Consider the following 12620-nt stretch of genomic DNA (forward strand, 5'->3'; position numbering starts at 1 on the left):
TTTGATTTAAATATCTTTTAGCGGCAATCAAACTCAACGAAGTCTATCATTGTAAGGAAGGTCCTGGCAAGGGCCATCCATTTCACAAACTTTAGGGTATGGGGGAGGGACCATTCGTTTCACTTGAGGTGCTAGGAGGGGATGGACCAGCCATTTCATGTGTATTTAGAGCATGGCGGAGATAGACCATTCGTTTTATGTCAGGTCTACACATTTCACAAACGTTTGGGGGTGGGAAAGAGGAATCATCCATTTTTCGGGTGTGGATAGATGGGGGTATCGAATAACTCAGGAAAGGGTCGACGGATCGTGAAGATATTTGATCATATTTGGTATGTAAATACCTTGAGTGATGATCTATATATTGAAATGCTAATTATGTTGATAATGTGCTTATTTGCATAATTAATACACTAGCTAGCTTGTATGTTTCGAAAATAAACAGCCTTAGAAAATGAAGGTAAGTAAACACCCAAGACATGGTTGTATTTTCAGTTGTGTCATGGTGCCTATGGATAGTATGGTGTGGGTCTGTATGCATGTCACCAACATAACTTGTGGGGGTTTGGACTTGAGAAGTATCTTTTGTGGAAAGAAAGGTCAAGTTCGAAAATGGATTGCCTGCCATTTTCCCATGGCACGACAGTAGAATGTATGTGTGCTTGTAGACAACGATACCCGAGGTTAGATGGGATGGATAAATGGAATTTTCAACTTCTACAAACACACGTGCATGCAGTCGTTTGTTTTGGGGGTAGGTGCTCCTTAGTAATACATGAATGAGACCTAATAGTCTTGAACAAAGGCATGATTATTTGGCGAAGAGATGTGTTCGTGGAACTCTAGTTTCATTTAAGGTTGAGCGTGTTAGAAGAAAGAAATAAAAACCAAACAACACCTGGTTTAAAACTGTTCTTGATACATTCGAGGAATACAAAGTGTACTATGTGTTGGTCAGATTGTACTTGACATTTTTAAACCTTTATTACAGAAACAGGTTACAACTACCCAAATGAAAAAAGTCTTTTGATTCCATTTTTCTTGGATAAAGTGCCTTTCAATGTCTGACACTGTAAAAGCAACATTTCCGAACTGAGGAAAATTTCTTGCGCTGATAGAAATATAACTCAATGTAAGTTGATCATATTGGCTACCTTTGCTTACAATACGCCACATAGACACCATAGTGCCTTGTTGTCTTCTGTTTAGAACAGCTGTATCAAACATTCATAAGTATGAAACTGGCACATGACATGGATGTAAGAAGGAAAAAGAGTTGCAAGCAACCTTCTACACCAAAAAATGGACAATGTCAGCATACATAGATCTAGATACTATATTCTAAAGCTCTCGAACACACTTGTTGCTAACGAAATATAAAGGGTAAGTGAGAACAAAGGCTATTTACTAACAGTCATATACATTTGTGTAGGACCTATGCAAAGGACAAAAAGCAAAACATCAATCAAAAGTCAGCCACAACGCATTCTAAAAACCATCCATTTCTAAACGTGTCCTTTACAAAACTCAAAGAAACAAAACAGACCTGAAAAAATTAAACTTGGCCCAGCAATATAGATGATATTATACCTCACACTTGGTAAACTGAATTACACGTATGTTATATACTTTATGGCTATTAAATTGTAAACTTTATATATGTATTCTGTAAAAAGGTCATTAACAAGATCTTCATCTACAGATTTCGGGGGGCATGACAGGAAGTAAACTTCATTTGTGATTGTAATTTCAGTTCTGGGTTGAACCTAGAAATGTACCATCCCCTCTGTTTACCTGAAGCCGCGGGGAGAATCATGATCTCTAGATGGGCGTCAGGGTGTTGAGTACATTTTGGCCCTTCCTTCACACATCCTTAATTCTTACAATGAATAATCCCTCCCTTGCATTGTAAAATGGGTGGCCCCTTTCCAAGACATTTCAACGGTAATGCCCCTATCAAATATTGCTCATACTGCAGCATTACTTGGTAACGACATCAACAAAGGCATGTGTCAGAAAGTAAACAAGTATTATCGTTTCTAATTTCCCAAGTGCAGGAGTGTCTTGCTGCGGACATCCCTACAGCCGTTCTCGGAATATTTTACTCCGTCCTTCTCCAGGAAGGAAATCTCGTCCGAAATTTTGTCCCACATTTCCTGTGATAAACAATACAAAGAGTCAAGCATAATGTCGCCATTGATAATATCAAATGATAGAGTTATACATAGTTCACTGACGGTCAGGACTAACCACGAAATGTACCATGTTGTTTAAGTCCTCAAAACACCCTGTGAAATTTTGTTAACAGACAATGGTGCACGATGATAACTCAATGGCTCATTGTGCATAACAATTTTACTGGTTCTTCGATGAAAGACATCCAGGTGATAAAATACGCCCAAAAGCAGTTACTACTCAAGCAACTTGATATGATTTTGGAAACGGTCAGACGTTTCAGATGGTATCCACCATCAAGATGGTCATATCCAAATGCTTGAGTAACTACTTTTTGCCGTATTATTGTTGCTGTTGCAAGGGCAGAGCAGAAAATAATTGACGACTTGGTGACTGTCAGATCTCGTGTACGTGTAGATGGTGGACAAAGTTATGATTTCCATTTAGCCATGTTGATTTGATGTAGATGTCATCCTCTAGAAACCCAAAAACTGATGCGAGCGTGCGAATAAAAAAAAAAAAAACTTTGTCCAAAAAGTTGCCTTCCATTATGTATCGTAACAACTGTTTCAAGAAGAAAGAAGAAGTCGAACCTGTACATACTAGCACTTTGTAGTTGCATGTAGTGAAACTCAGAAATCTCTCGGCTCAGAAATCGAATGCGTTTCTGAATTTAAATACCTTGGAGGTTACCCTAGGAGGATCGCTCATGCATGGAGTGCCCTTCACTCTCTACGTAAAATTTGGAAAGCTCCCATTAGAAAACAAACCAAGACAAATTTGTTTAAAGCATGTATTGAAGCTATTCTGTTGTATGGTTCAGAATTATGGGTATCATATTGAACACGTCACGCTCCAGAAAACTTGATGGTACTTATACAAGAATGTTAAGGGTAGTGTATGATACACCATGGTGGAAACACATTACAAATAGTCAGCTATATGGGTCATTACCAAATGTTACATCTGTTGTTAAACAACGCCGACTACTCCTTGCCGACCATGTGGCTCGTAGTATAGAGCCTGCCGAAAAAAACCTTGTTCTGGACACCTGATTTCTGCAAGAAACGTGTTGGTCGCCCAAGACTAACTTTGAAGAAACTTATTAAGTCAGAAACTGGTCTAGAGGGCCTGAGACACAGCGATGAAAGACAGACTGTTCTGGAAGTCAAACTTAACTTGCTGCACCTCATAGAGGATGATTAATGATGATGATGATGTAGTGAGATAACACGATCACTGCTACAAGATTATTACTTAGAACTACTAGAACTTTATCATCCTGACCTGTACCCTAATAGCTTTACCTACCTTGGTGAGTTCAGCCTCCCTCCCCAGGTCCAACATGACGTCACGGATGCACATTTCCACCTCCTTCAGCTCCAGAGGGAGGAACGGTACTACATGTACCAGACTGTGCTTCAACAGAGCCGCGTGCCACATGCCCATCTTCTTATCTGTTCCTGTGGATTATATGAAGAAAAGAGTCAGAACACAACATCATCTTTAGAAAAGTAGCTGGTGCTCGATGTTATGTTCTATTTAAACGTGACTGAAAAGCAACGTTTGTTTACAAAAGCCCATTTGGCACTGAGATGCCTCACGTAGTTTGACCGATGCATCCTACTGGTAAATAGTTATTCAGAGCACAGCACACTGTAACTGCATAAGTAATAATGGAAGAATGGCTCTGTCAAGTTGCTAGTTTTTTTATAAATTACACCGTACTTGTAGTACTTAATTGTTTGATATTCATAATCATATTTTATCCACTAGTATGATGTTGTAAAGTCTGACACCAATTCAGTCGACTGGCTGCTATGGTTAGATATTTTGGAAGTTACGTTCTTAATAAACCACTTATAACATGAATGCTTCAAAATGGCAATGAAAGTTGTATGAACGAAAAAGTTAGTACAATACAATACAGTTCACTTACCGTCAGCCGTGTCCGCACTCTGCTTGACGATGTTCTCAAACTGTTTGATCCTGAAGTTCTTCCTGTCCGTTCCACCCTTGCGAAGTTCCATGAATTTGTCAGTGATTGTCCCGGCCGCAGTGTTACTAGAAAATGGAATCAATTTCTTACAAATACATGTAACGCATTAATTTAAGACAAAAGCACTATTTCATAGTGTGTATGTATGAGTACAAAACTAAATACTATTATCATCATTAATAGTACACACTGCAGAGAACTTATATTTTTAGCTGAAACTTTCGCAAGACTGTAACTGATCTGTAACAAACATCGTGACAGCCTCTATGACAAATCGCCAAACAAATCACTCTAGATACCTCAGAAATAGGAACATCGCCTTGTTGAAGTTCTGTCCGTCCACTGGATCCCCTTGCACGTAGGGTTTGATGGCGTCGATGAGACCCTCTGGCATCTTGTCGGTCTCGTCGAAGATGAAGAGAGTTCGGGGACAACTCCGGATCGCCTCGGGAATGAGTCGGTGCAACTTGTCCTGTGGATGACAACAGAATCAACGTTAACACTTATTGCCTCCGTGAGATGGGGGGTTTATATTGACTGCCGTCTGTTTGTCAGAGCGATGTCTGTCAGCAAGATAACTACAGAACGCATAGATAGATTGTTCTGATATGACAAAGAAATGGTAGGAATTAGGGTTTGGTAGGGCGCTCTTGTGGCGTGTTATGGTACTGTAGGGAACTTACGGTTTTAATAGTTTTTTGTTCTGGACTTGCTTCTGTTCAGTGGTAGGTAGCTGTTTAAAAGGATGATAATGTACGTTTTGGCCTCCTAGTGGTTTCCCATGGGCGGTGAAGGCCATTCCTGTGTCAGATATGATTTTGACAAGGAGTAATTCAAGAAGGGGTTAAGGGATCGTAATGACTGTAGGTTTGCAGATAGCGTGTGCAGTTATTTACATAACGTTAATTGTAGGCTTGTGTTGATGCTTGTACTTTCTCGTCAAGAACTAAGAATATTGTACACACGAGTAAAAATGCCCTCACCAAAAGCTGCAAGTGAAGAATTCGGCATCAGTTGTACCTTTGCCACTTAAGTGCGATATCAAACTTGATTGCAAAATTTTAAGTTGTAGTCAATCTTCAACAGTACTAAAATAGTTCTAACAAGTGATTGTTATTTTCCTAGCACTTGCAAATTTGCACAGCCTATGGAATAGTAGATGTACGTAGATACCTTGTATCCCTTTATGATGTCAGAATCGTGGTGAGGATAGTGTTTTGTGGCGATGGACAGTCGGACACACGGGGAGTTAAGTCCGTCTAAGAAGAGACTCTCGGCGATCATCCCTCCCACGTAGCTCTTCCCCACCCCGGGCGGGCCGTGGAAGGACATCACCAGGGCTCGTTCCGGGGACTTGGTGTCGACATGGTCCGTGACGTAGCGAACCACTATGTCGTGGACTAGTGGCTGGCCGTGAAGGTGCCGCTTTATGGTCTTGTCCAAACCTATCATAAACATTTGAATATCGCGCGATTTATTACATGGCCATTGGTAGAGTTGTACATCTAGCTTCAGAATCCGTTTTTTTGTACTTGGGGAATAGATGCAATTTGTCTGTGTTAATCAGAATACACTAAAGATAACCTTGTATACATGACCTAAAGGTTACACCAACATTAGCTTGCCACAGACGTTACGCTTAGGGGCAGGCTTTATCTTTGTAGACAAATCTGCTCTATGCCCCGTATCCACAACGCGCGACATACATGTATGGTTGGTTTTCTAGGTGGTAAATGTTGTGGCAACTTCTAGAATGCTAACGTACAAAACATTTAGTACAAGATAATCACGGAGTACAATTGCAAGAGTATTGCTGTGATTATGCATGGACCAATGTTGGAAATCTACGTTTTAGGGACAAATATTGTTGCTATCGATTTATAAATTCCACCAAAAGCACAAGTGCATCAATTCTCACTCTTCGGTGATGCCACTATATAATGTCTTCAGCAGCTGACTGAGATATTTGAACGTAAACACGCACACCCACACTCACAAGCCGTTTGCTCCATGGGGCATGGCACCTGGACATTTTAACGTGAACATGGACCCTTGAAATCCCGTGCACTATTACGTACGCGGGGTTTGCACAGTCATATCTATAGATCATAGTCAAGCCACATATGGGTAACGGACCGTACACGCGCACCTGCACAAGAATTGTGCTATTTAGACTTCGTCGCTGACCAACGCTGTGGCATTTGGGGGAGCAGGCACTAATCCGAGAGCACATTCATGGTTCGTCCTTTCTGTCTGGGCAAAGTTGACAATCTGATTGATGTTTCATTGTTTACGAGGAGTGCAAAGGGCGTGCATTCGACACATTGATTATCACTCATACAGTCATCAATCATTAATTATAGGATATACTATAGCAGCTAACGATGTGTGGACAAACGATGTGACAGAAAACACAAAGGACGTCTGGGCGCAGTCAGATTCTATTCTTTCACATCATTTAAAAGTCTGTTTCTCAATACTAGTTAGGTGGGGACAAAGATGCGTGGTACTCACGCTGGATGTCCGGTTTGAAGTGTCCGCCGCAGTAGTCGTCTGGAACTGTGATAGACGCCACCACCAAGACGGCAAAAACACCCACGAAAAATGCCAACGCCAAAAAAGGTCGATCCGTTGCCAGAGTGTACAGCCGCCTGAGGCGACCGGCCTCACGGTGAAGCTCATTGGCCCTCAGGATCAAGAAGTGAGCCAGGCGGATCCAGGATTGAGGCTCTTGGTCGTTTAGCTCTGCCAGACCGAGCAGAAGCCGTGGATTGGCGCCGTGACACAGGTCCCGAAGTCTACCCTCTATGTCATTGATCGTCATGGAAGACAGCGGGTTCTGGGCATCAAACTGAGCCGGCGGCCTCGGTAGAGGGAACTCATCGGCACGCCTGGCACGTTCAACCGCCGGGAGGAAGTTTTTGCCTGGGCCAAGTGACGCTCCCGGGTGTAAGATTTGTGCCATCGTCGTTTGGAGACTTTCGTCAGGTGTGCTGACCAAAGCGACGCCTGTCTGGCATGATTACAACGTACAAGCACAGGTGACCACTGTCGAATCACATGAATGCACGCTAGTTTCTCTTTTGCAATTTCGATGACTCATTCTGGTCGTGTGTTACGGTGATAAAGTTGTTTTGTTGCCAACATTGCAGGTTGCCATGATACGTCATCCACAATCATGTAAAACATACATGGCCACAGTCCTATCAGAGACACACACGCAGGTTCCTCTTTTTGAGTTTCTATGGATTTGTCATCTGAACATGTGACGAGTTTATGATAAATTGGTCTATATTTGATTCAACTGAATGCCTTCTAAAGCAAACAGGGCATACTGAGAACCTCTGTCTCAGCCTTCAGACGCTCGGTATTTGAACCTCCTAGACAGATCTATATTTACGTGCAATAATTTATATTACATTTATCGTTCTTTAGACTGCAAGTTTCTGGCTCTGCTCAAGTCAGACACATTCACGGCGGATACGCAAGGATTTCCTGGTAACTTAGGTAAGTCTTGTTCCTCTTTTTGAGTTAAAATTTCTATGGGTCAGCCTAGTCATCCTTGCCTTTGGTACTTCGGGGTCTGTTGACAAAGGCAAGGGTGGATCAATTACAAAAGAAGGCTTCCATGCATATCCTTCTTTTGAATGTGCAGAAACTGTCATATTCCTGCCTAAGCGTTCTGACGTCTGGGTTCAGAAAAGGCATTGACCGTTGGGTGCTGAGTTGTTGACTCGGTTCATCTTGGGAGTTTCCATTGCGCATATGAAAAGGTGAATATGGAACCCATTACCGAAAATTCCCGATCATATTGAAGGAGGTAAGTCTTTTAGGAAAATGTGACTAGGACGTTCAAGTAACGGCTTGGAGGATAAGGTTTTAATTCTTCCTTGTGCTTTCAATATATACGTCTTAAATCTATAGTGTTCACCATGGTGAACCTTGATCCTAGTGTGATGTAAACAGAACGCTTCAGTCACATTGTCCATATGTAAACGTTACTAACATAGAAACAGTATCGGTGTGTGTATATGAATGAATGAATGATTGGTTTCATTCAGCAAGACTTTTCTTTGGCGATTCGAGATGATATGAAGTCTTGCAGATAAACCGGGAGTAACACCGACAAGATTGGGCAATGAAACTCACTCATAGTGGCACATGATTGGGAGCACATTTCCTGTTGTACTTTCGCCACAGCTTAAACGAAAATAGGAGCGACAAAGAATCAAGCCAGCACATGTAACAAAGACTCTAGAAACCTAAATAGACCCTGTGTCGATTCAGTCAGAAACGGTCGAGGTGGTTGGTGAAGGTTAGAAAGCATTTGGTGCTGGGTCGTAAGTCATTTACTGGTCGGGAAATCATTGGGAAATGGTTGGGATATAGTTGTCGCATGGCGGATAGACCGCTCCCAACTTAAAAAACTAACCTTAGTTGACTGAGCGTCTAATCAACATCACTACTTTCTGGTTTCGTTCTTGTCTTGACAGATTTCTAGCAGGATCAATGGAGGGACGGAGGGGTGGTGAGGTGTTGCGGGAAGGTACGAGTCTGAGGGGGAAAGACATCATTTCTGAGTTGTTACTCGTTGACGAACCTGCGCCCGTCCCATGCAACAGGTAATGCCTTTTAATAGTCACAATTGCATCAGGGCCCATAGGGGTGTGGCCTATCGAATGGCAACAATTGAAATCGGGTCTCAATTGAATTACTGATTTAAGTCTGATTTTTTAAATCAACCAGGGGCCAGCACGAGCCCCAAAACAGCCCGGGGGACGCAGGAAGTCCAAAAGGCTCCTTTATAAAGTGCAGAAAAACACCCCGTAAACTATACAGGGTGACCAAAGAATCCGACGGGAAAAGCAAAAATGTGCATGATGAAAGATCACTGACATTTGTTCCTTAATACAAAGTTCAGCGCTGTGGAGTGTTTGTGTACATGGGGCTAGAGGGAGGGGGTTGGAGTACCAACTGTGTATGGTCACAAATGTGTTCCTGCCTAAACTCTTCCTAACCTTTGTGCTTCGGATCCCTTCTACATCTTTCTCTTCCCTTCCCCCCCCCCCCCCCCCCCCCCCCCCCCCTCCTCTTTTATGACCAATGCTGTTTCAGCAGGTTTCAGACAAGTGTGCCCCTGGAGAGGATGTCGGACCGGGAGATCAGCAGACGGATCGAGCTGCTGACCGGCTACAGCACGGAACGGCTGCAGGAGCTGAGGCAGGGAGGGCCGCCACTGGAGGGGCACAGGCTCCGCGTGCTCGCACATCTGCTTATAGCTAAGGCAAACGGAACCACAAATGCACAGGAGGATAGCAGGCGATCTACTGTCCCAGAGTCAAGTGTTTCGGAACGCCAAACGGTGCCTGTGATCGGTGCTCTTTTGGCTCTCCTGTTTGCTTACCTGATGTATGCATATTTAGATAGGTTTGGGCCCCCAATTACAAAGCCAAAAAGTCCAATTCCAACTAGTCCAATTCCAACTATCGATCCAACCCCAATTCAAATCCCAGTCCCAACTCCTTCTCCAATGACAATCTTTGAAACCCGATTTTCCCACCTGACTCAAAAATTCTCTGAACAGAAAGCAGACGTTTTCGATACCCTCAAACCCAAACTTATTCCCGTCGTTAATCAGGAAGGAAGCTCCCTTCTGGCTATCGCAGGTCCGAGTCCAAGCGCCAGAGCAATGGCAGAATCCATCCCGTGGGCCCTGTCCAAACCTTCCATCAGCATAGGTCCTCTTCAGTTTAAAAGCTTAGGTACTGAACACCGAAACCACGTCATCAATGACGTCATAAAGGTGTGGTCAGAGCGTCCTGATGAGGTGATGATCCTGCGCGAAGCAGACAAGCTCCCACCTGACGTGTTGGATGTGATCGTGGAGGGGTGCCGCACAGCCAGGAGCAAAAACGCCGTCATCATATCAACAGGAGAGGGACCAGGGATGAACGGACTGTCGGGCTGTGGTGAGGTGACTGCAGTGGACGTGACGAGAGAGACCCGACTGGCACAACCTCCAGCTATAATAACTGGTAAGGCCGGCCTTTTCAGGGTTTTTTTGTTTGTTATAGTATTGTTACAGTACATCTCTGCTTATCATCTTGTGTTTAGGCACTGGTAATCGTTTAAGCAAAGATTCTAATCGTAGCTATTTTCTCTGACAGATGTAAGTTGACAGATATCTCGATAGTACGGAAAATTATCAAGGCCTATGCTTTTGCTCGCAGTTTACCATTTTATTGTGTTGCTTACTTGCTCAAGTCGAGTCCATCCGGTCTCGATTCAAGCAAGTAAGTCTTGTGTTAGTCTATCAAAATGTGCTTTTCTGGTTAAGACCAAACAACAACAAAAACTTTTTCCTATCATTATTAGGAGACCACGAAGCCTCCATCAGCGTGTTGAAGAAAACCTTCCCGTCCCAGTCAGCACGGCTATGGCAGGTCTCAGACTTCGTCATCAGCAGCCACCTGCAGGACAGGGATCCCCGTCAGCCCGCCATGCTCATCCTGGCCGGGCTGCCAGGCTCCAACAGAACTGTCAATCAACTGGCGGAGAGCTTGGCCAGGGTAAGTACAGTTCTACCTTACATCCGATAGGTGGCGCTCGTACCTTTTAGCCTTTTAAATATTTACTTAACTGTTTCAGCAATCGGCCTCTAGCTCCTAGCTCAGCAAACTTTTATGACAAGCAGGTATTAAACCTGGAGCGAACTAGAGCTAGTCAAACGCATTGTAGGCAGCATTAGACAAATGCAAGTATGAACTTACATGATCGTTATTAACATCGCAGGTGCGCCATTAGAAGTACTCTAGTTGGTTAAGATCTGCATTTCTCATGATGATCCAAGTAACATCCACTCGTACTCTCATAATTCCACCGAGAGCCATGGTAGCAGCACATGACAAAACTAGATGAATACGATGTTTTCTAAAGGGATTTACCAATGTAGCGTCAGTAATCCTGAGGTACAAATTTATATACACTTCAGAGATGTTCAGATCTTTAGGTGTTCAAGACAATCTTGATAAGGCCTCTCTGACAATGCTGTGACAGTTGTTTTTTATGTTGTGGTATTATGGCACTCGAAGGAATTATGAGAGCTAGTGTTATGTCTACACGGAAGTAGTGGTTCTTCTATAACATTTTATCCCATTTCTCCTTAGATCTACTCCGAGGAACCCCTCGTGATAAACAGTCGCCAGTACAGCCGGGTGGACCCAGCCCGGGGCAAGCTCCACCTGGACCGGGCCCTGGACTCTGCGTTCCGCGGGGGCAGACGGGCCGCCGTCCTGACGGAGCTGGACACCCTCCCGCCCCTCTCCGCCATGATGCTCCACTCCTACTGCGACCACGACAACGCGCAGTATAAAGACGTGGCTTACTTCATGACACTACAATTAAGGTAAGCATTCAGCAACAAACATGACACACAAATACATATATAGGTCATGCAGCTCACCATCGTAGTGAGAACGTAGGTATTGTAATCAGTTGGTGCGTTCGTTTGTTTGTCATGGTGTGTGTCCGGACTTGGGAAGCCTAATATGTGAGGTGGAAATGGTGTAATACGATACCTGGAGAATTTGAATTTCAATGTCTGTTTCGCTCTGCTCCAATGTTGTAGACTGGCAGGAAACGATGGCTCACGACTAGAGTTACATTGTAACATTTCTATCTGGTTTGTAGTTTGAGGGGTAAATCATCTTTACAGCAAGACCACATCATTGCCTGTCTAATTTTCCTGCAGGTAGCTAGCTACTAGTATATTACTTGTGTCGCTGATGTTTCATCTTTGCACGCCCATCCATGATATGACGATTACCACTACTTTCTGCCACGTTACGTACCTAAGGCGCCACCTAGCGTTTCTAATCCAAACTGTTGTGTTTATATTGCAGGGAGTCCGTAGACCCAGGCCTGACCGGCGCCCAGCAGGACAGGGTGGTGCGGGAACACCTGCGGGAGGCGTGGGCAGAACTGGGCGGGGAGAAGCGGGATCCCCTGATCAGCCGGGTCGCCACCATGATCGTTCTAGTCCGACAGGAAGATCGCTTTGATGTAGATGTCTAAAACTCGTGTTTGTTCCATGTAGCAAGACGGCGAAATTCGCCAGACTAGCGGTAGTATGAATCTGTAATAAGCCTGCAATAAAGCCAATATGACAAACGTGAGATGACTTTGTCACTGAGAACACGAAGAACTACTGGAAGACATACGTCTGCCCTTAAATCTTATGATATTGTTATCATTGATAGAAGTGTGCTGTATATGATTAGGAAGTGCCTGATCCGCAGGTACTAGATTTAGAAACAAATCAATTCTACAGAACTAGAATACAGGATGATGATGTGGTCATCATATTTTACAACTCATAATTGAATGCTGTAGTGTTGTGGTTACATATTATGCAATTAGACATTGACTACTATACAAAACTTTTGTG

At 43.5% G+C, this 12620-nt stretch overlaps 2 protein-coding genes across 2 annotated transcripts; one reads left to right on the plus strand and one right to left on the minus strand.

Annotated features, from left to right (window-relative positions):
• Positions 1–848: 848 nt before the first annotated feature.
• On the minus strand, positions 849–7273 carry LOC118420613 (torsin-1A-like). The gene is made up of 6 exons (XM_035827458.1): positions 6689–7273; positions 5348–5619; positions 4474–4646; positions 4115–4239; positions 3487–3638; positions 849–2156 (listed from the first exon to the last, which is right to left on the minus strand). Exons 1-6 carry the CDS (start codon positions 7137–7139, stop codon positions 2040–2042), a joined length of 1290 nt encoding a protein of 429 aa, XP_035683351.1. The 5' UTR covers positions 7140–7273; the 3' UTR covers positions 849–2039.
• A 322-nt stretch (positions 7274–7595) lies between these two features.
• LOC118421758 lies at positions 7596–12247 on the plus strand. The gene is made up of 6 exons (XM_035829259.1): positions 7596–7681; positions 8668–8796; positions 9293–10209; positions 10550–10743; positions 11341–11579; positions 12076–12247. The coding sequence occupies exons 2-6, from the start codon at positions 8684–8686 to the stop codon at positions 12245–12247; spliced, it is 1635 nt and encodes a 544-aa protein (XP_035685152.1). The 5' UTR covers positions 7596–7681; positions 8668–8683.
• The last annotated feature ends 373 nt before the right edge of the window (positions 12248–12620 follow it).

Source organism: Branchiostoma floridae, chromosome 8 (genome assembly GCF_000003815.2).
Source record: "Branchiostoma floridae strain S238N-H82 chromosome 8, Bfl_VNyyK, whole genome shotgun sequence".
NCBI classification, from domain to species: domain Eukaryota; kingdom Metazoa; phylum Chordata; class Leptocardii; order Amphioxiformes; family Branchiostomatidae; genus Branchiostoma; species Branchiostoma floridae.